General features: G+C 40.4%; 1 protein-coding gene across 2 annotated transcripts in view; it reads left to right on the forward strand.

Moving 5' to 3' along the window:
• Positions 1–951: 951 nt before the first annotated feature.
• Positions 952–21236, forward strand: part of LOC149316524 (UDP-N-acetylglucosamine transporter) — a 32011-nt gene continuing 11726 nt past the window's right edge. For both annotated transcript variants that reach the window (XM_089515744.1, XM_089515745.1), the window contains exons 1-4: positions 952–1024; positions 18476–18680; positions 20131–20285; positions 20383–20505. In XM_089515744.1, the coding sequence (XP_089371870.1) occupies positions 18494–18680; positions 20131–20285; positions 20383–20505 (465 nt within the window). In that variant the 5' untranslated portion in view covers positions 952–1024; positions 18476–18493. The remainder of the gene's footprint in view (positions 1025–18475; positions 18681–20130; positions 20286–20382; positions 20506–21236) is intronic.

Raw genomic sequence — 21236 nt, forward strand, 5'->3', positions numbered from 1 at the left:
CTTTTCAAACTAGTTTCATTACTTCCTCTATAGTTCCTCTTGCTATTTCATTTCCAAGTTTTATTACAGCAGTGTGTTACTGGAAGACCATTCCTTGACAACTTTCTCTAAGTCCTTCTTGATTTATTAAAGCTGATAATCTGTCCATTTCTTTCATCTCCAATAGTTTCATAAACCGATCCTCTGTTTTAGGTAATTCGTGATCTTGATCTTTCCATTTTTCTTTTCATCAAAAGTCTAGCTGCGGATATCACACATAATAGAATTTATTTTATAATATTATTTATTTATTTATTTTATAATACTTTCCCCTCAACAATTGGATCAATTTTATTATTATGTTATCGATGTAACTATTTTAACTGTTGGATTTTTTATTATTTCTAATGGTGGGAGGGATAGGGTTTAATTGTAACTTTTAATTGTGTTTTTGTACTTTTACCTATATTTTTATTCCCGCCTCGATCTATAAGGAGAGGCGGGAAATATAAATAAATCATATTATTATTATTATTATTATTATATAATTATTCTATATAATAATTATTTTAATTTAATATTATATGATTAGATTATAATATAATAATAATTTACCATATTAAGTAAATTATTATTATTTACCCTATTAAGTAAACAAATAATAAATATTATTTATTGTTGTTTGTTTGTTTTTATTGTTTTGTGTATGATATAAATAAAATCAATGTAAAAAGAGGATTCTGTGAGGTGAAATGGAAGGGAGTCAATGAAGGGGGGTGACACTATGAGTTTCCTCACTGGGTGACTGACAGCAACCCTGGTGACGTCACCAACCGTCTCCCTCTGCTTCCCTCAGACTCCCTCCATTTCTTCTCTTTGCCTCTGCCACGCGCCGCTCTGGCTCCCCATTGGCCGCTCCCCTCAGGCCACGCCCCCCGAGGGCCCTGGGGGAGGTGGGAACGGAGTGGGCGGAGCCTCGATTGCAGCCGGAGCCTTTTCGGGGCGGGACCGGAAGGGAAGAGCGCTTGGGCTCCCCGCGCCGCAGGTGAGCAAGGGAAGGGAAAAGAGACCCGGAGGGCTGAGGGGGGGGGAGACTGAAGCACCTGCAAGGAGGGAGGGATGCAGGGAAGGTAGCTGCTCTTCTTCATCTCTTTTGAGACCTCTTTAACTGCCCTGGCTCAGAGCTACGGAAGCCTCGGGGGTTGTAGTTTTTTCGTGGCACTGGCACATAAGGGTGAATGGCTCACGGAACTACAGTTCCCATGATGCACTAGCCTTGAGCCTGGAGTCTCAAACTGGACTGTTTCTACAGTGTTTTGGACAACCGAGAAGACTATGAAGGGGTTCCCAGGGGGAGCCAGGTGTCCTCCTAACTCTAAAAGGAGGACGTCCTCCTCCTTGGCCATTTCTCCTCCTCCATTTCATGGCCTTCTGTCCAACTCCAAAGGGTCCTCTCTTTTTTAAGGGAATGAAGAAGTATGGGGTCTATCTGGCTATTAGTGGTTGTTGTTTGTATTTGGTCGTGTCCCTACATTTTATTTTATTAAAAACCTGGCTGTCCTCCATTTTGTGGTGCCTGGTCCTCCTTGGAGGTGAGGGCAGGTGGTCACTCTGAGGACAAGGCACCGCAAAATGGAGGACGTTTGAGGGGAGCATAGAGGGCATGACTATATCATAGGCTAAAAACACTCACAGAATTATACATTCATGCATCTTAGTCCTGCTCAAAATGGAGGAGATCTGAGAAGAATGGAGGGCATTTAACACAAAATGGAGGACGTGACCATGTCAAAGGCTAAAAACACTCATAGAATTACAAATTCATACTTCTTAGTCCTGCTCAAAATGGAGGACATTTGAGAAAAGTGGAGGATATTTAACACAAAATGGAGGACGTGACCTTATCAAAAGCTAAAAACAACTCATTGAAATATAAATCCATGCTGCTTAGTGCTGCTCAAAATGGAGGACATTCTGGAATTCTTCCTGGACAGAAGGTTGAAATAGAAGATGTGTCCTGGAAAAGGAGGACCAAGGAGGACCTCAGGTCACCCTTTGCTTGGTGACTCAAAAGAGTCTTGGGCTGAAGGGTGCAGAAACCAGGGAAAGGAGTGCCTTCGTTTTAGTCAGCTGTCCTCAGAATTTTGTCCTGTTTTTTGAGCTGGACACTGACCCTTCAATAGGAAAACTGATCCTAAGGGAAAAGAGGGCTTCTGAGCATATGCAGAGAACTACTCCTTCCATTTTCTTTATCTTATTTTGTTTAAATCAAGAAGTGGGGTCGGTTGCACCAAAAGCAGCCCCACGTTCTTCAGGCGTCTTAAAAAGCTGAAAGATTTTATTATTTTCAGGGAAGACTGTAGGTGAAGTGGGCCATAGTTTATCCACAAAGCCTGTGAGATAATAAAAGTTTTTTTTAAAGAAGGAAGAAAAGCAGAGGAAAAGGGACTCGCGTGTTTTTATTTTTGCATGAACTTCCGTGTGTATAAACCCATTTCTTCAGAGGCAGTACTGAATTATAATAAATGCTCATTTAAGATAATAAATTGCAATCATTATCGTAAATTCATTACCGTTCATTATCATAGCATATTTACACAGCTGGGGGAGTGGAGTGGGGTGGAATGGAATAGGATCTAGAAAGATGGAAATCGTGACCCCTGTCCCAAATCTTCAAAGGGTTGCATAAGGTGAAACAGGTCTTAGTTTCACATCTTACAAGTGGCCAGTTAGTGCTGATGTGTGAAAGCAATATATCTGCTACCAGAAGTCAGTTTCCCTGGTTTCAAAGCTCTTTCTGAGAAGATTCCTTTTGTTATATGTGTAACAGAGAGGACTCTGGTGTTAATTATGTTATGTGCCATCATTAATATTGTGTATTGAAATGTGTAGTGTGCCATAAAAGTTTCCTTTCAAGATAGGGTAAGGCTCCTTGTTGTCTTTACCCTTCATCCAGTCGCTATATTTAAACCGTTGGTGTATTGGGAATTTGTAGTAGGGCTTGTCATAGTGGAGGCAATTGCAACCCTTGAAATCGTAGCAAACTTCTTTGCCCAATGTTTTATAGTGTGATGTGATAATAAAATGATGTGTTGTCTCAATGTGTGCAGAGGACCATATTCCCTAAGGATTTGGGGTTTTCATGTTCACAGAAAAAAGTTTGGAGACGGGCTTACGCCTCACACTTCTCATTTTAGAAATGAAATAGTAGGTTTAGTGGAAATCAGCATATTGCAGTTGTCTAAGGAGTCGTTCAGAATTGATGGAGGGCCCTGAATATGGTGGTAGTAGCCTTTGGAAACAGAAGGGTTGCAGGTGAAGTAAACATATCAGGATAAACAAATATGCCAGTGTTTTTGTTTAAGGTTACTAGGTTAATGACTGAAAAGTAAAGGGCAGTTTGGATCAATGGAACATGAAATCTTTCCATCTTTTTACCATTTCCTACAAATGGATTATGACTTTTTGGTCCCCATGTATGTATTGGGGATTTGTAATTGCAACCCTTGAAATCATAGCAAACTTCCTTATCCAGTGTTGTGTGATGTGATGTGATAATAAAAGGATTATGACCTCTTGGTGTGCTGAACCTAAGTAGTGATTTAAAAGCACACTTCTTACAACTGTACCATGGGTGCTTCAGATAGTTAAAGTGGGGAGTAAAATGGCCAGGATTCCAGTCTGGCAAAGGGAAATGATAGATCAGAATGGGGAAATAATGAAGGACTACATGATTTTATTATATCAATGATTGTCAGTTCCAGTTCTCTGATGCACATGAGAAGAACTTCTCACAGCAATGGAGGTAAAAAGAAAACACTAGTGCTGATTTATTTATTTTTAAATGGTCAGTAAGAGGCTAGAGATTGGCAGAGAAAGAAGGTGATAATTCCAGACACAGAGATGAACACAGGAAAACACACAAACAGCAGAAACTCCCCCAAATTGCACTTGAGTGTGAGCTGAATTGTATTATACATGTGGAAAGCCTTTTGTCGTAATTTAAAATTATGTGGGAATTTGTCAGTGTGTATGTCTTAAAGGTGAGCCTTGAATTAATGCCTGGTTTGTGCTAAATTGTGGGGAACGTTTTAGGTTACTTTGTGTAATTTATTACCTGGGGCCCATTGCTTATGCTGAACAGCGGGAGAACTGTGAATGACGACTACACAATAAAACCAGTGTATATACCATTTATTAGTAAAGAGAGAGAAATCTGATCACACATTCATTACTGTCGATGCTGGCACTAAGCACTTGGCACAGGAATCCCTAAGTCAATATAAAACTGTTGCATCACTTTATGTACACAGTAACTGTTAATAATTTGAGTAAAGAGCAAAGTTAAACCCAGTGAGGCCCAGAAATTCCTGTGTACCTGGTTTCTGACTTTTTGTGCTGATTTGATCCCTTAATGGCCGTCATCTAACGCATAGTGTGTTAGATATTTGTCATGTCTTGGAGAATGGTGAAGGGAAAAGTAGAATGGAGGAGACACTAAATCTTTAGAGAGTATTTCAACTGTATAGCTCTTGAATTACAAGCTTTAGAACACACCTTTTTTTTACTGCCTTTTAAAAAGATTTTCCCACAGTCACTTTGTAGAATTTCTAGAAGTATTGAAATCTAAAAAAACCTGTATATTTATTTGTCAGAATGTCTCTTCTCACCATATTTCAAAGGACTCAATTACAATGTACTAGCATTTAACAATTACAATTAATTAGCATTTTATAATTTTCACTATCCCGTGAAAAAGATTATGCTGTAAACTACCTTAAAGATTGACAGTGATGTGCCTAAAACGAAAACCACATGATGGACTTTATGCCTGAATTTAGGAGCGTTTGGACAGTGTCACCATTTTTGGTGGTTAATGCGCAAAGTGCCCATCAATGGGATGTTTCAGTCCTGGTATAGATGTCTGGAAAGATAAAGCTCTACTAAAATACCTTCTTTTTTTGTGGAACTACTATAGAAGGAGAACTGTTGAAGGATTAAGAAACAGAACTTGTTGTATGTGAACTTAATGAAGACAATTACTGTTAAAAATAACAGGAGGAACAGAGAATGTCAGTAGTGAAAGGAGAAATGACTCACTGGGTTAAGGCAGCGCAGTTTCAGACAGAGCCTCATGAATTCTACCAAGGGACAGTGGGACAGGTTAGAATTGGAAGTGTCAAATGCTATATCTGAAAGAGTGGTACCTCCTACCTATTTTGGCTGATAAGGCAGAAGATGCTAATAGTGGGTGAAGTGAAGCGTACGGTGGGAAAGTTGAAGAGCTGAGAGAAAGGGACTCTTTCACCCAATGTTGCTTCCCTCAAGTTTTGGGGAGTGGATGGACACAGCTGAGCAGTAGCAAAGAAGGAGCTGAATTTCTTTGCTCATCTGCAGAATGAATTGGGAGGGAAATCAAGGAATAAGGGAAGCTTTGGAAATAGCCTTCTAAAGGCATTTGTGGAGCCTTGAATAAACTACTCCCAATGGTGGTGGGTTCCCCTGTGTGATAAGAAGGCCAGGGATGACAGAATCCTTGGGTAGTGTCTGCATCATGCATTCCAGGCATCCTGAGGAAACTGCTAATGGTTTGTCTCATCCTTGGCTTCCCCACTTGATGGAAGAGGCTGGGACCAACCAAAGCCTCCTTAAGACATTCAGGTACCTTATACTGGACCTGTACTGTTTACAACTGAGTATGGGGCATCTATCATCATCATCCCACTTTGCGCTGAATTTGTGCTTCTAGATCAGTCTCAATGGTTAGCACTCCTTTAGAGTGCCAGTAGTCAACTAAATGGACATTCTGAGCAGGTATGACTAGAAATCCTGTTACTGAAATCACTAGCTGAGCCTGAATGCAGAAAACTCTAAAGCAGCACACTAGTGAGGGGTGGATTGGTAAATGCCTATGGGTATGGTGGAGGTTGTGGCGTCACTATGGGGGTGCAGATTGCATTGGGTGACACTTCCAAGGAGGCCTTCCTCCCATATTCTCCAGTGCTGTGGCTCTCTTGCTACCTCACTTGCCCAGCTGACTGGCTTGCTTCTAGAAGCCCTGGGTGGGCATCTGGGCAGGTGATAACTGGCTGGGGCAGGACAGGTGAGTGAGGGGGTGCTACCCCCCACACCACAATTTCTTTCCAAACACCCGCACTGGATGACACCAATGCTAGGGACACTCTGGGTGGAGGAGATTGAAGATAAAGGGATGGTAGTGGGTTGATGCGCTTGCCTGTCCTGGTGGCTGGTCAGCTGTAGTCTGAAATTGCCACATCTACAGTAGTTCTGAGATGGAGATATACTATGAAAGGCAGAACCAACAGTTGTCTTCAGCTAGTACTACGTATTACTGCTACTGTCATGAGTTCTTGAAACATTCACTTGCCCTTGCCAGATTTTTTTATACAAACAACTAAGAGTGGGGTTATTTGGGGCTGTACTTCTGTGGGATACTCTTCCCCATATGGAACCATGAAAAAGATTTTATATAAATGACTTACAAGGTGCTTTTTAAATAAAAGTACCAGTTAGGGGTGCTATACCTAGAAGTACTTCTCTGGTTAGGACTGTGTGTTGCTTGGGATTAAAGAAAAAAGTGATTTTAAGATTAGATCGCCTTTTTTCCTACAATGTCAAGCAAAGTGTGATTCCAAATAGACAAGTAGTACTTTCTAGAAGTTGGAATATTTCTTGAAGTTAGGTAACACAGGAAATGTAAAGGGATGCTGAGTAGTAAAGTGAGGTGAAACTATTTATTCCTCTCTGTCTTGTTTTTCTACTGGCTGAAATGACTCAAAATTCCTAACAATAGTTGTTAAAAAACTAAAATGAAGAGTCCTGCGACTTAAAAAAAACACAACCAAAAAAGAGGTAAGAGATGAAAGGCCAGAATGAAGATCTAGAAAAAGCAAAATAATCAGATAATGGTTCAGATCCTACATCACACTTGCTTGTAGTGTCAATCTACACTTAGTTTCAGTGTGGTGATGTGTGCAGCCTCTCTGCTGGGACTGCATGCATGCACATTCATTGAGCTCAGTGGGGCTTGCGATCTGCTGGTGCTCATCCATCGATGGCAAGTTCGCGGTTGGGACGAGTGCACTGTATGTGCCCATGTTAAATTGTTATAGTTGTGGAATTCTGCATGTGCAGCCATGAACTGAGCACATCTATTGCACAGTGGTTCCAAAAAAAGAACCACATGTGTAAGGAAACTTCCACATTTGTATGACACCAACATGATTCCAGTCCATAAGATGACATAGTTATCTGAGCCATGGTGGGCAAAGTGTATGTAGCTGTTCTTGTAGCCCCACACTCTCCAGACCTTTTTTCTGACAAAAATTAAGGGAAGCCAGGAACAATGATTCAGCTTTTAAATAGATTGTAGACCCAACTTCATATCTCTTTAACATGGGGAAAAAAGCAGTCTTTCAAAACCAGAAGTGGGTTTCCTTCCACATCCTGTTGTGTTTTCTAAAAAAACTTTTGACAGTCTGTGTGGCCCTTGGAGAGTTCCAAGGATGAAAATAAGTGTGGCTAAAATGCAGCTATCAAAGGTGCCTACTCTGATATATTTTTAAAATAAAATTAGCATATGTAGAAATATTTTTTTTAAAAAGAAGCATGGATATCCCACAGTCTGGATGTTGGCACTAAAAGAGTCTTATGTGCCCACCAAGTGTTATCTCAGGTAAGGGCAGAGCACACAAGCACTCCTTCAGTTAAACTCCATGGGTGGGTAGGATCATATCTTCTGATGTAGTCTTATGATGATCAAAGCCTTGGTAGATTTGGAAGACTGGGATACAACCCAGCCCGTCTATTATCAGATTGCTTTCAGAAGGCATCTGAAGCTTAATTTGGTTGATGGAAAACTAGCAGCTTTTAAAAAGAAAAAAAATGAAAAGTTCTATTTTCAAAGAGGGTCTAAATCCCCGCAAGGCTCCAAATCCTGTCTGAGCTTGGAAACAAAGCAAGGTCAGCTGTGGTTAGTACATAGGTGGGAGACTGCCAACAAATATTAGGTGCCGTCAACTACATTTTAGAGGAAGGAATTGGTAAACTCTGAGTATTCCTTGGCTAAGAATATGCTGTGAAATTCATGGGGTTGCCATAGATTGACAGGTGACTTGGAGGCACATAGAAACATTTTCAAAGGATCAGATGCTCTACGGTGCTCTGCCCTTAGAAAAAATTCCTTTTGTGGCCTGTTTCTAAATATTGGATAACATTAATAAGGAAAATTATCTCTGGATGGGTTATCAGTGGAATACTTATTGGAAGATTGGAACTCACATATTTCCAGGCTAATGGCCAATTTTCTGGTGGATGCAACAAGATTATGGCTTACATTTTATAATAACGATCCAGAAGTTTTATTGTAAATGTATGTTGTTGTATGCCTGATAAAGGTTGAATGAATGACTGGAAAGTTGCAATTCTCTGGCAAACCAGTGGACATTAGATCTGACACAAGAATACAGTGAAGTTTGTACAGAGAAGATTAAAATTAGACTGAAGGGTGGTAACCCAATGGCCATTGGGTAGTGCAGAGCAGTGGAGTGCAATGCAGTGTATGAACTCTGTGTTCGTATTCTTAAGCATTATTATTATTATTATTATTATTATTATTAGCCCGCCTCTCCCATTTGGATTGAGGCGGGTTCCAAAAAATAACAAAACTAAAATTACATAATACAATTGCATAATGACAGGATTTGAGTTGCCTAGGGAAATATAAATGGTAGCCCCACTATCCAATGAGTCATAGGAATCTGTCAGTGAACTAGAGGAAGTTTCCACTGGGGAAGATGCTCACTAGAAGGTCTATGCTTCTCCTGCTCCAAAATGAAACTGACATTGATTAAGCATATTAAGAAAAGGTGGGCATTGCACATTTCCTACAGTTCAAATTACTGGGACTCACATTTTAATCTTTAGCCTACCATCCCTTGAAAACATTTACAGCATGGTTCTAGTGTAGGAGTTAAGTTCTCTCACTGGACAAGTCTGCTGAGAAATATGTTCTGTTGAGTTCAGTAGGATTTAGCCCATGTAAGTATGTATATGATTGCATCTTTAAAGAATAATTTTCCACATCTTTTTTTCTGCTGATTTGTTCTATTGCACAATTGTTTCAACAAATAGAGAGCTTTTTCTCTGCTCTGCTGAAACATGATCACATTGCTTTTACTTTCCACTTGCTCAAAACCATTTGTAACTTTATTTTTGACATGCTTCTAGCATCTGTAATATAATTATCGTATCCCTGAAAGAAATTGTTGTTTCTTCCACAACGCTATCCAATTCTTTCATGTTATGAATCTGTGTTGGAAGCACAATGTAGTGTACCATTTGAAAAAATAGGTAGTAAGTAGGAAATTTTTTGGAAGTTGCATGGTTTATTAAATTTCATAAGGTCTGCAGGAGAAGACCTAAAATTTGCTGCTTTTATGCAAGACTAATTGGTTTCTATGTGATGGCTGTTGCAAATAACTTTGATTTTTCTATTCATTATTATTAAATTTAAAAGAATCCTAAATACTTAAGACAGATGGTGTAGTAGTTTGAAGGTTGGACTAGGATTCCAGGAGACCAAGGTTTGAATTCCCACTTGGCCATGGAAACTTCACTGGGTGACTTCAAGCAAGTCACACTCTCTCAGCCTCAAGGGAAGGCAGTGTCAAAAGCTCTCCAAATAAATCTTGCCAAAAAAACTTCATGATAGAGTTGCCTTAGGTTGGAATCGACATGAAGGCACACAGTGACAAATACTTGTTTTAGAATTATATAGATACGCAGTGTTCTTTCTACAGCTTAGAGGGGCAAAGAGTCACCTAGTGTAGGTCTTAGTGGTGGGCCCTGCCAGCATGCTTTCTCAGGCTCCAGGTATGATAAGCTGTGATTCCGATTTAGCATACATAAAGTGCTTTGTACAACCAGATCTTATTTGTGTTGAAGATCTTTCACCTGATACTTCTTAGCTAAAGGGAAGAGGCTGAAAAACCTGTTTCAGTTACAGTTTGATTTGAGACGTAATTTATTGTTGCACAATCATTGGTACGTCATTTGCTTTAAATACAGTGCTAGGTGCAGCATAGTACTAAATATTGTGCAGCATGCAGGTTAGTTCTCATATGCATGAGACAAAGTTCTTCAATCATCTCTTAATGTGGGACTATTTTCTCTTGAACAAAATTAACTACACCCAAGACTATGAAGTGTGGTGTTTGCTGAAGAAGGACAGTAGCATGGAAATTTGGGATAAGGCAAGCTGATGCTGCAAGGAATTCAGAGATTTAACTTTTATCTGATACTACATGGGAAAAATGGATTATTTGATACTTGATGCATGACCCTTTGGCAATAAGGATGATTGGATGATGTTACACTGTTTGACATTTCAAGTTTTGGCAACATGGCAGCAGACAAAGAGAAGATAATACTTGAAGTTGGTATATCTTTATGCATCTTAAAACTATTTTTCAAAACATCTGTTTTTATTAAGAGAGTAATATTGGCTGAATTTGTAACAGGGAGTCAGGATTTTGGAATGTTACTCTAAACCTGCAAAAGTTGGTTGATATATCAAGAGAATTTGTTTTCCCCCTCCCTCTCCCTGCTAGGATTAGGATTCCTGCTTTGAATAGTATGGCTGTATAATCATATTATAAGCTGTTATTGAAAACCTGTTTTTTCACACATGGTTTGCTTTGTGGCAAGAGAGAGGTCTAGATAATGAGACTGGCATAAGGAGCTGGACTGAAACAAACCATAACTTTAAAAAAATATTCATAATTTTAACCAAATAAAATAGTAATCGTATAAGATTCTTGATGGTTCATTTTACAATGTTCCATTTAAAGATTACATTCTTCTTCTTAGAAACAAACAAACTATAACTTTTATATATTTTAAATTTCCATGGTTTCACATAAATTTGGCGATTGGTGAGGGATGATACTATTGACAGGCAGCATATGACATGGCAGCTATATGACACTCTTATCTACTGAGTGAAACAGAATGAATTGCATAAGGCTGTGGATGGTGCTAGTTGCCGTTCACTAGCAAATGGCTTAGTGTGTGACTGTTAGACAATGCCTGATTCTGTAGCATCTTCAGGGAATCTTCCATTTAAAGATTTGAAAGAGTTCTCTGTTACATTGTTGTGGTTATTGTTGTGTGCCTCCAAGTCATTTTTACTTATGGTAACCCTAAGGCAAATCTATCATAGGGTTTTCTTGGCAAGTTTCTTCAGAGGAGGTTTGTCATTGCCATCCCCTGAGGCTGAGATAGTGCGACTTGCCCAAGGTCATCCAATGGATTTTTATGCTCGGACAGGGAAGCGAACCCTAGTCTCCAGAGCTGCAGTCCAGCACTCAAATCATGACACAAGACTGGCCTCTGTTATGATATGAAGTGGAATTTTCTGTTTTTATCATGATAACTATAGAGGTATATGTATTTATGAAAATAAAATCCAACTTTTTGAAGTCTTACATCTTTCCAAATTGGATGATGGTGATAAATGAGATCATTTGAATGAAATAATAGTAGTATGATGCAAAACATTGCTGCCTTCTTCTTTTAAATATTTCTGAACGTTTTCAAATGTTGCTCAAGCTAACCTTGCATTTTTCTTTAGCCTGCATAATGAGATGCAACTGTATATTCTAAGCAGGAAAATGTAGCCAGATTCAGCATATGAGTGAGGTAGAATCTTACAAGCAGGTTTTCCAGAATCCATTGCTTTGTTTTTTTACTTGTTAGGAGTGAGCATTACTGGTTTTCAATTTACTGTTAGAATTTTTCATTTTGGGGCAGTTGCGATCAAACCGTGTTGGTATGTGAATGAGGTGTAAATTTGTCAATGCATTTTTAATTAATTTTGTGTATACTTTATCAGATTAATTTATGTTCTGAGGATTGAACTTCTGTAACAATGTGATGGTAAAACAAATAATGCGGAGGGGTGGGGTGGGTTGCACTAGCATTCATGTGGTTTTGATTTGTATACAAAATAACTTATATGGGAGCATTTTTGCACATTCTTTGTCATTAATATTTACATATCTTTGGTATGGAGTTGTGGGGAGGCATTAGTGTTGTTTTAAACTGACAAAAAAAAGGTCATACTGTGTAGTTTGGTACAGAACCTGTAAAACTTGTCATTCAGGAAAAATACTGCCTTGGGCAATATGTTCTATTAAGTACTAGCCAGCAGCTGATGAGCTAATAATATACCTTACTAAGACTATTCTCTCACAAAATAAGTTCTCATACCTGGGATCAAACATTGATAGGAATGGGGAAGGCAGCCAGGAAATCAGAAGATTAAGAATGGGGAAAGCAGCTATGAAGGAGCTAGAAAAGGTTCTAAAGTGCAAAGATATACAACTGAGCACAAAGGTTAGAACCATATAAGCCATTGTATTCCCTATCACCATGTATGGATGTGAGAGCTGGACAGTTAAGAGACAAGCTAGGAAGAAAATAAAAGCATTTGAGATGTGGTGCTGGAGAAGAGTGCTGCGGATCCCATGGACAGCCAAAAGGACAAATGAATGGGTCTTGGAACAGATCAAGCTGGAAATCTCCCTGAAAGCCAAGATAACAAAACTGAGGCTGTCGTACTTTGGACCCATAATGAGAAGGGAGGACTTGTTGGAAAATACAACTAGGAAAGGTGGAGGGAAACAGAAAGAGAGGAAGGCTGCATGCTAGATGGATGGGCTTTATTAAAGAGGTCACCAGTATGGGCTTGCAGGAATTAAGCAGAACAGTGGAGGATAGGGGGTCTTGGAGATGTCTCATCCATGGGGTTGCCATGGGTCAAGATCATTTCAGGGCAGTTAAGAACAACAACAAAAACTTTTTATTGGCTTGTTCCCAAGTAGTATGAAAGGAAAACTAAAAGAACATCAAGGATGTGAAAAACTGATGGTTGTTGTTGTTGTTGTTGTTGTTGTTGTTGTTAACTGCCCTCAAGTTGGCCCTGTCAGCACAACTGCTGGGATCCAACAACCACTGTCAGCAACTCCAACGAGTCCTGGGGTTAAATCAGACCCTTGTAGCAGAGCTGGCAATTTCCAGAAGCCGAAGCGTGGCTCCAAAGTCCAATTGGGGTGACAGCAACTGGATGTCTTCCAGGAACTGCAGCAATGCAGGAACCTCTGGGGACGCACAGCAAACCGATGCTGTAGCTTCTTCTGATAAACCACCAGAGAAACAAAATCCCCAAAGTGCTCTTTATTCACAGTGCTATAATACAAAGCCAGATCTCTAAAACTCCAAACCATACCAATCCAACTCCTTCTACTAACCCACACCACACCCTTGCAACCCCTGGGCTTATATAGTCTCCAGACCATGTGGTCTCCCAAACCCAGTGAGTTCAGGTGTGTAACCATGTCATGTGTCTCCTGTGCAATCTAGACACATGGTTTCATCATCCATGGCTACGTGCACTTGGGCATTGAAGTGTCCTTGAGCCAATGAGCATCAGCTGTGGATGATCAGCCTTGTCCTTCTGCTGAATGGTCATGGCCAAACACACACACATCAAGCATTTCCCTGCGTGCTGTGTTTTAACCCTTCAAATCCCTGACAGGCCCGACTCATGGTGACCCTGTGGATGAGACACCTCCAAGACTCCCTGTCCTCCACTGGTCTGCTCAGGCCCTACAAACCCATGCCTGTGACTCCCATCCACCTTGCTTGCAGTCTTCCACTCCTTCTTTTCCCCTCAATCTTTCCTAGTATTATTGTTTGTTCTTGTTCCTGTATTATTTTCTTGCTTTCTTCATATGGCCTTCTGGCCCTTGGTTTGAATTTCCCTTTGATTTCCTGGATTTTTTTTTTAATAGGTCTCTAATTCTTCCCTTTTTGTTATTGTCTTCTATTTCTCTGCATTGCTCATTATAGTAATTCTCCTTAACCCTGAACACCAAAAGTTGCATTCATGTTTCTGGTTTTGCTCCTATCTCCCTTTGCTTTCGCCTTTCTTCTTTCTTATACTGCATAAAATGTTTCTTCTGTCATCCATTGTTTCCTCTTTTTCTTTTTGACCACTGTCAGTGTCTTCCTGGATTCCTCCTTGTTTTTGCCCTTGGCTTCTGTACACAGTTCTTCAGGTTCTCCACTGATTATACTCAATAGTGCAAATTTATTTCTTACATTGTCAGTGAATTCTTTTGAGATGTTCAGATCGTATTTTGGATCAGTTAATCCATGAAATCCCATTTTGAAAGAAAGGCGGGCTATAAATTCAATGAATGAACAAATAAAATCCATGTCTCTGCCAAAATTCACCTTTGGGCAAACCTCCAAATAGAATGTAGTGGAACAGACCACTCTTTTCACTAGATTAACCATAACTTTTGGCAGGAGGTGTTGTGACTCAAAGGAACACTTTGAGGATTGTTATTTTTGGAGGGGGATTGTCTAGCGTTCAAACCACTATACCATGCTGGCTCTAAACACCTCTAACCATTCTAAACACCTCTTCCTAAATTGCAAATCCTAGGATTCCAAAGGATGTTGCCATGGCAATTACAGTGGTATCACATCACTATAATTGTGTAGTTCAAAAATGCCCCAGGTTGCTTCCTTCCTTGCCTCAGAAAAAGAAGAAGGTGTCACCTTAGCACTTACAAAATTACATCCAGCAGAAACTGCAGTCTAAAGGTGCCCCAGATAGCACTTATTGTCAGTTCCCCAGAAAGGCTCCCTGAAGTTTTACACCTTTATGGCCTGATTTTTGTTTTATATTTCAAATATCATCAGTTTGCCTGAAGAGTTGAGCTCTGGCAAGAGCAGGGTTGAGGCCTGATAAGAATCAAATAGCAGCAATGAGACTTAGCTTCTGCAAGACAAGTGTAATGGATTAAGGTAACAGCTCCCTGTCTCCTTTTCCTCTAAGCATTTTCTTCTTTTCCTTTGAAGCAATACAGGAGTGGCAGCCCCCAACACCCAGCCTTTCTTAAACCACTGCCCACCATCTTCTCTCTGAGCAAGGCTGGCTCTAGCATCTACTGATTGCCAAACTCTGGCCTTCCAGGTGTTTTGGACTTCAGCTCCCAGAAGCCTCAGCCATCTTGGCCAATGGTCTGGGATTCTGGGAGCTGAAGTCCAGAACACCTGGAAGACCAGAGTTTGGGAATTACTGCAGTGATAGTGTTAGAAGGTGGCAGCAAGGTGTTGGAGGACAGAGATTGTGTCATCACATTTGGCCTGAACCCCCAATTGGCCTGCTGTCTTGAGATGGTAGTGGAAGATGCGCTTTCCCATTACTGGTGTTGAAGAAAGATTAGTCTCCCTGTCTGGTGAACTTTTGTACACGGAATGGGAGAGCTGCTATCATCTTCTCTGCCTGGGTACATTGAACCCAGCCCTGCCTATAGCTTTCAAGTCATGCAGGAGACATGTTGGAAACTGAACCAACAACTTTTGACTGGTGACTTGAAAAACAAAAATATCGGCAAGTGCCTCCTCTTTGCTTACTCCTTTCTTTTTTTTTCTCCCACTGAGTTGTTGAATGGAGCCTTTGTGGATGGGTGCGGAAGGAGGGTTATCTGCAGGCAGTCTTCCAAAAAAGGTTGTGAGTTTCCCTGCCCCTATTTCCTTGCAGATTGGAGTTTTTCTTTCATAAAACAGGAGCCGTCAGAACACTTCAGGCCAAGTATAGGTCTGGCAAAACAGTGAAGTTGCTCTGTAAAACAAAGCGAATGGAGTGTTGAAGAACCTTTCTGTCCAACTCTCCTCAGACATCAGAGGCATGCTTCCAGGCCTTTGAGATTTTGAATGTCTCACTAAAATTTCGTAAATGCTTCTTACATTGTCTTATTTTTCTCAGCATAAATTTTGTCCTAAAGGCACCAGTTCTTGTCTGATCCTGCAGGCTAAGCAGTGTTAGTCCTGGTTAGTACTTGGATGGGAGACCACCAATGAATACCTGGTGCTGTGGACTGTATTTCAGAGAAGGAACTGGTGGAACCACTTCTGAGTATTCCTTGCCTAAGAGAACCCTATGAAATTAATGGGGTCACCATAAGTCAACAGGTGACTTGAAGGTGCGCGTGCACACACACAATTTTTACAAAGGTAATGCCATCTTGGAAGCTGTGAAAAGAAGGCATTTCCTGTAGCAAGACAGTTGATCTTACCAATGCATGAGGAAATCCTGCTCATCCTTATATTATGGGCGGATAGATCTAAAGCAGGGGTCGGCAACCTCCGGCCCACGGGCCGGATGCGGCCCGCGAAGGCCATTGGAGCGGCCCCCGACTGCTGCTGCTGCTGCCGCCGCCACCGGCGGCAGCAGTCACGGCTTTTTGCTGCTCTGGACGCCGCCATTTTTTTGTCCAAAATGGCGGTGAAGTCTCGCGCGACCTTCTGTGAGGTTGCGTGAGACTTCGCTGCCATTTTGGGTGAAAAAATGGCGGCGCCCAGAGGCGAAGTCTCGCGCGACCACAGAAAAGGTTGCGTGAGACTTCGGCCTCCAGGAGGCCCGCTGCAGCCGCTGGAGCCCTGGAATAGGGCTCAGACGGCAGCAGCGGGCCTCTGGGAGGCCGGGGCCATCGCTGGCGCTGGCGGGCGGGCTGCCAGAACCAAGGAGCCTCGCTGTAGCGAGGTCTCCTTGGCCCTGGCCGGCTCTCTCCAGGCAGGGAAGGAAGGTGCGGGGGGGAGGAGGAGGAAGAGGAGGAGGAGGGAGGAAGGAAAGAGGAAGAGGAGGGAGGAGGAGGAGGAAGGGGAGGAAGGAAGGAGGAAGAGGAGGGAGGAGGAGGAAGGAAAGAAGTAGGAGGAAGAGAAGCAGGGAGGAAGAAGAGGAGGAGGGAGAAAAGAAGAGGAGGGAGAAAGAAGAGGAGGAAGAAAGGGGAGGGAGGAAGGAAGGAGGAGGAGTGCATTTCTGTGTATTTTCAGTGCATTTAATGCTAAAAGGCCCTAGAACCAAAACTCAGCAGATACCAAAGGCCCATTGTACATTTTGCAAGGTTTCGAAGTTCCACTGGCTTCTTCATCAGGCAACGGTGTTAAAATCATTCAAGAGAAAGGGGGAAAAATGATGATGTTAGTCATAGGCCTACATTTGGTCAGGATGTTGTAGTTGTTGTCCTCTGTTCAGATGGTATGGAGGGATATTCATGTAGACATCAGCATACTCTCAGTTGACAAAGGGCTATGGATGTTGAGGCATTTTCATCCAGTTATGTCCAAAGTAAACCTGTTTTACAGTTTTCAGGTGACAATTCCCTCCCCCCCCCCAAAAAAAAATCCCATTTCATTCTGAGGCTATTTATACAGAAGTGCTTGAGCTTTGCAGTTTTCTCTGGATATGCCTTAGAGACACTGGTCTTCAGTGAAATGGACCTCCAAAGGAGGGGTGGGAAAACTGCAGCTATGGAGTGATATGCGGTCCCCAACTCTCTTTCTGCAGCCCTTGACCCCTCCAGATTTTCTGGACTTCTGGCCAAAAAGGGGTGTGTGTGAGATGAATTCCTCTCCTAGAGGCCACTTTGTGGAGACCTCTCTGCACTGTGTAACACACACACACTTTTAAAACCAGAAATGTATTTCCATCCACTTCTAGATGTTTGTTATGTTTTGTATTTTGGCTATCTTTATAGCTTCCAGAAGGCCCCAGGGGTGGGAAATTGCCCCCTCAACCTGCTGCAGTTGGCTACCCCTGTTCTAAGGGAAGACACATGCCAGAAATTCACAATTTCCAGAAACCTTAACTTACAAAATGTATCTGTCATTGTTCTTCATATAACCACTGTCTGCTTGTTAGGGGAGTGCCTAGGGGTCACATTCATACACTTGAGAACATGGGGAGCTGCTATTTCAGTACTTACATTATTTCAAGATGCCAGAAAATAGACATCTTTCTCCTTGCACACAAGAGAGAGTACTTCTTTCAAGATGATGCCTACTATAATAGATATGGCTATGCCATCAAAATATGTATTTTCTTCAGTTTGATTATTTTTCCCCAGTAATGGAGCTCAAAGCAGTTTAGAACCTATTAAAAACAGTACAGATTAAAAACTGTACAAAAACATCAATGAAATAGCACTATAGCAGTTGCTGAAAAGACAAATGTATAAAGTATAAATGTGGACATTAATGAATTAAGAAAAAACATTCCTTTAGCTAAAATGCCTCCTGCATCAATATACTTTTTTAATGCTTAATTGGGTAACTGATTTTGAATTCAAAATCTATACAGAAAAGAATGAGCATCAGCTTCCAAGTTAATAACCACAGCAAGCAAATGCCAAATATTTTTCTATTTCTTTAGTTTAAATTTTAGCACTGCAGATAATTTGATCTGCATATCAAATTTTGCCTTCACATAAAATGCTTTTGTTCATTGTCCAGAGATTTCCCTCTGTTATGAGTTATTCTGAATAAAGTGCAAGATGTCACTTGACAAAGTTATCCCTCTTGTTCATTTAATGTATATGTTACATATTTGGCTTTTCTTCAGGAGAGTGATAATCAAACTATGTCTGCCAACTTAAAGTACCTTTCGCTGGGGATATTGGTCTTCCAGACAACTAGTTTGGTGTTGACTATGCGCTATTCTCGGACATTGAAAGAAGAAGGGCCCCGTTACTTATCTTCAACTGCAGTTGTTATTGCTGAGCTTCTGAAGATTATGGCCTGTATTTTCTTGGTTTACAAAGATAGCAGTAAGTGTTTGATTATTTATTCATTTTATTATTATTATTATTTTTAAATGTATCAAGAGCCAGTTAAAATTTTGTCAGTAGAAGCAAAACCTGCACCCAAAGTTTCCAGGCATTTTGTTTCCTACAATTAATGTTCCTGCTAAGGATTCCAGCCAGCTAACTTCTTTCAAGAAGAGCATTCAATGCATCATGCAGTCCCATGTCCTCCAACTCTCTTCATTTGGCAATTAATCTTCTATCGTCTTATTTTTTTCAGCTGCTTTTAAAATGTCCCAGTTTCTTCCTCCTTTTTCCACTTTCCCCTTTAATCCCTAGTTTACCTCAGGTGCTGTAAATTGAGTTTAAAATGCAAAAGTAGATTGCATTCATTTAACTGGAGGGGAAGAAGAGAGGTGAGGTCAAAGTCTTATCCTTTTCAGTATCCTTAGACCATTGCAAACTGTTGCAACCTCTCAAGCTTGTATGGCATTCTTCCTTAATAACCTTTGCTATTTTGACCATGTTCCAATATTGCTTGACTACAGATGTGCAAGTATTCATCTGTGAAATGTTGCACTCCTAATTCTGATTTTTCTTTTACAACTCCCATTCTGCTTTCCAGGACATTGAACATGTTCATTGGACAGGCTGGGAGTGGCGGTTGCCCACTTAGACTTTTTAAAATACTTTTGCAAATATCAGGATTTACTCAAGCATAATAATGCTCTTTTTGTTTGTTTGTTTCTCTATGGCCTCATATTGGCTGAATCACCACCTGAGTTCACTGTACAATATTCTACTAGAGGTACAATATTGTATTTGCATTTTGTATATTGTATTTTTGAAACTACTACCATAACAACAACATTGGGGTTCAAAGAATGTACATGTGGGACTGGGAGGGAAATACATAACTAGATTCTGTCTTTATTTTACTGAGGAAGGGCCCACTGGTAAAGAGACAAGCTACTTAAAATGTTACCTCTTCAGCAGCAAGGGTCCACTGTACTAGCTATTGCTGTACCATTATTAAAGCAAGCCATTGGTCTAAATTTAGCATTGTGTTAGCACATATATGCTAGAATGGCAGGACTTTCTTCCTGTCCTGTTCTATCTCAGTCTACAGTACAACCTGAAACCCTGTTCCAGAGGGGTTCCCACACCTTTATAGCCAGTTTTGAGGGTACACAGGGGTTGAACTCTAGGAAGGGGACTTCTTTGGTTCTGCAGATGGAAACAAGTCCATCACTAGCATGATCCTGTTGGATCCTGCCTATTGTCTGCATTATTTCAGTTTTGCACAATTACGTAATAGATACCCCCAGCTTCTCTCCATATAGCAAACCACTTTATTTTGGATGGACATTCATTATATAACTTTAATATTAAATATTTTAAACAAATATTTTAAACAAAACACTGGTTTAAGTTTTAAAGTTTAGAAAATGTTTAAGCTTCTCTTTCTTCACAGAGTGCAATCTACGAACTCTGAACAGAGTGTTACATGATGAAATCCTCAACAAGCCTATGGAGACACTTAAGCTTGCTATTCCTTCTGGAATTTACACACTACAGAATAACCTGCTGTATGTTGCCTTGTCAAATTTAGACGCAGCTACTTATCAGGTACTATATTTTGATAGTGTGGTGCTCTTTGTTACAATTCTGCAAACAAAGAAAGTGTAATTTTTGTCATCTTGACTTTTTTTCTTTTCTTTTTCAGGTCACTTATCAGTTGAAAATTCTTACCACTGCATTATTTTCTGTGTCTATGCTCAGTAAGAAATTAGGTGTATATCAGTGGCTTTCATTAGTGATTCTGATGGCTGGAGTGGCATTTGTACAGGTAAATATATTAAAATTATACACACACACACACACACACATAGTTTGAATTTTAACAACAGAGATGTTCGTTATATTATTAATAGATGCGTGATTAGTTTTGTCTCCAGATGGCAGTGGGACTTCTCTTCCACATACTAGCAGCAGTGAAAAGGAGAACTCCAACAGGCACACTCTCACTGGATTTGGAGAAGGCCTTTGCCATAATCCACTGCTATTTATTTATAAATCAGCCTTTAGAAGTGTTGTTCCCAGATTAATTGTTGAGAACAGATATGGCACAAATTGTGCCATCCTGTCTCTCATAATTAATGCTTTCTTTTTTATATAATTAAGTATTTTTATTTGTTTTATAACAATACAAAACAAACAATTAATACATAAGTAACAAACAGCCTTGGAGAACTATATGTAAACTTGCATAATAGCTGTGTTTTGTGGGGTAATAGCAATAACAAAGTCCTAAAGACATCGCTCAGATTCACTAATTGTTGAAGTTGGGGTTAAAGTATCTTTCCAAAGAATAGCTTGATAGGTAAGAGGTACGATAGCAAGTGAGTTGGTGTTGATGTACTCAATAAAAACTGACCAGTCTTCAAAAAAGGTGTGTGGTTTCTTTTGTACACTACAGACTCGAAAAGTATAAGAAAGCTGTTCCAATAACCAAGCGTCCCAAACTTTTCCGCCAGTTGCATATTAGTACATTTCCTGTTTTCCAGCCTCTCACAATTA

This window comes from Sceloporus occidentalis, unplaced genomic scaffold, assembly GCF_023333645.1.
Source record: "Sceloporus occidentalis isolate IW3139 unplaced genomic scaffold, rSceOcc1.0.p SCAF_3, whole genome shotgun sequence".
Taxonomy (NCBI): Eukaryota; Metazoa; Chordata; class Lepidosauria; order Squamata; family Phrynosomatidae; genus Sceloporus; species Sceloporus occidentalis.